Below are 3,831 nucleotides of genomic sequence, written 5' to 3'. Positions count from 1 at the left end.
CATGCCAGCTGACTTGGGACCACAGGGCTGTTCATTGCTGGGTAGACTTCTGGGCTCAGGCTGAAGCCTGAGCTCTGGGACCCTCCCACCTCACAGAGTCCTAGCCCTGGTCTACACTAGGACTTTAGGTCGAATTTAGCAACGTTAAATCGATTTAAACCTGCACCCGTCCACACAGTGAAGCCCTTTATTTCGACTTAAAGGGCTCTTAAAATCGATTTCCTTACTCCACCCCTGACAAGTGGATTAGCGCTTAAATCGACGTTCCCAGCTCGAATTTGGGGTACTGTGGACACAATTCGATGGTATTGGCCTCCGGGAGCTATCCCAGAGTGCTCCATTCTGACCGCTCTGGACAGCACTCTCAACTCAGATGCACTGGCCAGGTAGACAGGAAAAGAACCGCGAACTTTTGAATCTCATTTCCTGTTTGGCCAGCGTGGCAAGCTGCAGGTGACCATGCAGAGCTCATCAGCACAGGTGACCATGATGGAGTCCCAGAATCGCAAAAGAGCTCCAGCATGGACCGAACGGGAGGTACGGGATCTGATCGCTGTTTGGGGAGAGGAATCCATGCTATCAGAACTCCGTTCCAGTTTTCGAAATGCCAAAACCTTTGTGAAAATCTCCCAGGGCATGAAGGACAGAGGCCATAACAGGGACCCGAAGCAGTGCCGCGTGAAACTGAAGGAGCTGAGGCAAGCCTACCAGAAAACCAGAGAGGCGAACAGCCGCTCTGGGTCAGAGCCCCAAACATGCCGCTTCTATGATGAGCTGCATGCCATTTTAGGGGGTTCAGCCACCACTACCCCAGCCGTGTTGTTTGACTCCTTCAATGGAGATGGAGGCAATACGGAAGCAGGTTTTGGGGACGAAGAAGATGAGGAGGAGGAGGAGGTTGTAGATAGCTCACAGCAAGCAAGCGGAGAAACCGGTTTTCCCGACAGCCAGGAACTGTTTCTCACCCTAGACCTGGAGCCAGTACCCCCCGAACCCACCCAAGGCTGCCTCTTGGACCCAGCAGGCGGAGAAGGGACCTCTGGTGAGTGTACCTTTTAAAATGCTATACATGGTTTAAAAGCAAGCATGTGAAAGGATTACTTTGCCCTGGCATTTGCGGTTCTCCTAGGTGTAGTCCTAAAGCCTTTGCAAAAGGTTTCTGGGGAGGGCAGCCTTATTTCGTCCTTCATGGTAGGACACTTTATCACTCCAGGCCAGTAACACATACTCGGGAATCACTGTAGAACAAAGCATTGCAGTGTATGTTTGCTGGCATTCAACCAAAATCCGTTCTTTCTCTCTCTGTGTTATCCTCAGGAGAGTGAGATATAATTCATGGTCACCTGGTTGAAATAGGGTGCTTTTCTTCAGGGACACTCAGTATAGCCCATTCCTGCTGGGCTGTTTGCCTGTGGCTGAACAGAAATGTTCCCCGCTGTTAGCCACAGGGAGGGGGGAAGGTTGAGGGGGTAGTCACGCGGTGGGAGGAGGCAAAATGCGACCTTGTAACGAAAGCACATGTGCTATGTATGTAATGTTAACAGCAAGGTTTACCCTGAAAGAGTGTAGCGACTGTTTTATAAAATGTGTCTTTTTAAATACCGCTGTCCCTTTTTTTTTCTCCACCAGCTGCATGTGTTTCAATGATCACAGGATCTTCTCCTTCCCAGAGGCTAGTGAAGCTTAGAAAGAAAAAAAAACACACTCGCGATGAAATGTTCTCCGAGCTCATGCTGTCCTCCCACACTGACAGAGCACAGACGAATGCGTGGAGGCAAATAATGTCAGAGTGCAGGAAAGCACAAAATGACCGGGAGGAGAGGTGGCGGGCTGAAGAGAGTAAGTGGCGGGCTGAAGAGAGTAAGTGGCGGGCTGAAGACAGGGCTGAAGCTCAAATGTGGCGGCAGCGTGATGAGAGGAGGCAGGATTCAATGCTGAGGCTGCTGCAGGACCAAACCAGAATGCTCCAGTGAATGGTTGAGCTGCAGCAAAGGCAGCTGGAGCACAGACTGCCACTGCTGCCCCTCTGTAACCAACCGCCCTCCTCCCCAAGTTCCATAGCCTCCACACCCAGACGCCCAAGAATGCGGTGGGGGGGCCTCCGGCCAACCAGCCACTCCACAACAGAGGATTGCCCAAAAAAAAGAAGGCTGTCATTCAATAAATTTTAAAGTTGTAAACTTTTGAAGTGCTGTGCTTAAAGTGCTGTGTGGCATTTTCCTTCCCTCCTCCACCACCCCTCCTGGGATACCTTGGTAGTCATCTCCCTATTTGTGTGATGAATGAATAACGAATGCATGACTGTGAAGCAGCAATGACTTTATTGCCTCTGCAAGCGGTGATTAAAGGGAGGAGGGGAGGGTGGTTAGCTTACAGGGAAGTAGAGTGAACCAAGGGGCGGGGGGTTTCATCAAGGAGAAACAAACAGAACTTTCACACTGTAGCCTGGCCAGTCATGAAACTGGTTTTCAAAGCTTCTCTGATGCGTACCGAGCCCTCCTGAGCTCTTCTAACCGCCCTGGTGTCTGGCTGCGCGTAACCAGCAGCTAGGCGATTTGCCTCAACCTCCCACCCCGCCATAAACGTCTCCCCCTTACTCTCACAGATATTGTGGAGCACACAGCAAGCAGTAATAACAGTGGGAATATTGGTTTCGCTGAGGTCTAAGCGAGTCAGTAAACTGCGCCAGCGCGCCTTTAAACATCCAAATGCACATTCTACCACCATTCTGCACTTGCTCAGCCTGTAGTTGAACAGCTCCTGACCACTGTCCAGGCTGCCTGTGTACGGCTTCATGAGCCATGGCATTAAGGGGTAGGCTGGGTCCCCAAGGATACATATAGGCATTTCAACATCCCCAACAGTTATTTTCTGGTCTGGGAAGAAAGTCCCTTCCTGCAGCTTTTGAAACAGACCAGAGTTCCTGAAGATGCGAGCGTCATGCACCTTTCCTGGCCATCCCACGTTGATGTTGGTGAAACGTCCCTTGTGATCCACCAGAGCTTGCAGCACTATCGAAAAGTACCCCTTGCGGTTTATGTACTCGCCGGCTTGGTGCTCCGGTGCCAAGATAGGGATATGGGTTCCGTCTATAGCCCCACCACAGTTAGGGAATCCCATTGCAGCAAAGCCATCCACTATGACCTGCACATTTCCCAGGGTCACTACCCTTGATATCAGCAGATCTTTGATTGCGTGAGCTACTTGCATCACAGCAGCCCCCACAGTAGATTTGCCCACTCCAAATTGATTCCCAACTGACCGGTAGCTGTCTGGCGTTGCAAGCTTCCACAGGGCTATCGCCACTCGCTTCTCAACTGTGAGGGCTGCTCTCATCCTGGTATTCATGCGCTTCAGGGCAGGGGAAAGCAAGTCACAAAGTTCCATGAAAGTGCCCTTACGCATGCGAAAGTTTCGCAGCCACTGGGAATCGTCCCAGACCTGCAACACTATGCGGTCCCACCAGTCTGTGCTTGTTTCCCGAGCCCAGAATCGGCGTTCCACAGCATGAACCTGCCCCATTAGCACCATGATGCATGCATTGGCAGGGCCCATGCTTTCAGAGAAATCTGTGTCCATGTCCCGATCACTCACGGGACCGCGCTGACGTCGCCTCCTCGCCCGGTATCGCGTTGCCATGTTCTGGTGCTGCATATACTGCTGGATAATGCGTGTGGTGGTTGATGTGCTTCTAATTGCCAAAATGAGCTCAGCAGCCTCCATGCTTGCCTTGGTATGGCGTCCGCACAGAAAAAAGGCGCGGAACGATTGTCTGCCGTTGCTCTGACGGAGGGAGGGGCGACTGACGACACGGCTTACAGGGTTGGCTTC

The 3,831-nt window shown here is 51.8% G+C and overlaps 1 protein-coding gene across 1 annotated transcript; it reads left to right on the top strand.

The window, feature by feature from the left end:
• Positions 1 to 287: 287 nt before the first annotated feature.
• LOC140915286 (uncharacterized) lies at positions 288 to 2,074 on the top strand. Its single transcript, XM_073354869.2, has 2 exons — positions 288 to 1,042; positions 1,630 to 2,074. Exons 1-2 carry the CDS (start codon positions 460 to 462, stop codon positions 1,971 to 1,973), a joined length of 927 nt encoding a protein of 308 aa, XP_073210970.1. The 5' UTR covers positions 288 to 459; the 3' UTR covers positions 1,974 to 2,074.
• The last annotated feature ends 1,757 nt before the right edge of the window (positions 2,075 to 3,831 follow it).

Source organism: Lepidochelys kempii, chromosome 7, assembly GCF_965140285.1.
Source record: "Lepidochelys kempii isolate rLepKem1 chromosome 7, rLepKem1.hap1, whole genome shotgun sequence".
NCBI classification, from domain to species: Eukaryota; Metazoa; Chordata; order Testudines; family Cheloniidae; genus Lepidochelys; species Lepidochelys kempii.
The sequence above is the reverse complement of the archived record's forward strand: the minus strand, read 5'-3'. Positions and strand labels throughout refer to the sequence as shown.

Coding starts and splice junctions, on each gene's coding strand:
- LOC140915286 (XM_073354869.2), top strand. CDS start 460: ATGCAGAGCTCATCAGCACAGGTGACCATGATGGAGTCCCAGAATCGC. Junction 1,043..1,629: donor AGGCGGAGAAGGGACCTCTG/GTGAGTGTACCT, acceptor TTTCTCCACCAG/CTGCATGTGTTTCAATGATC.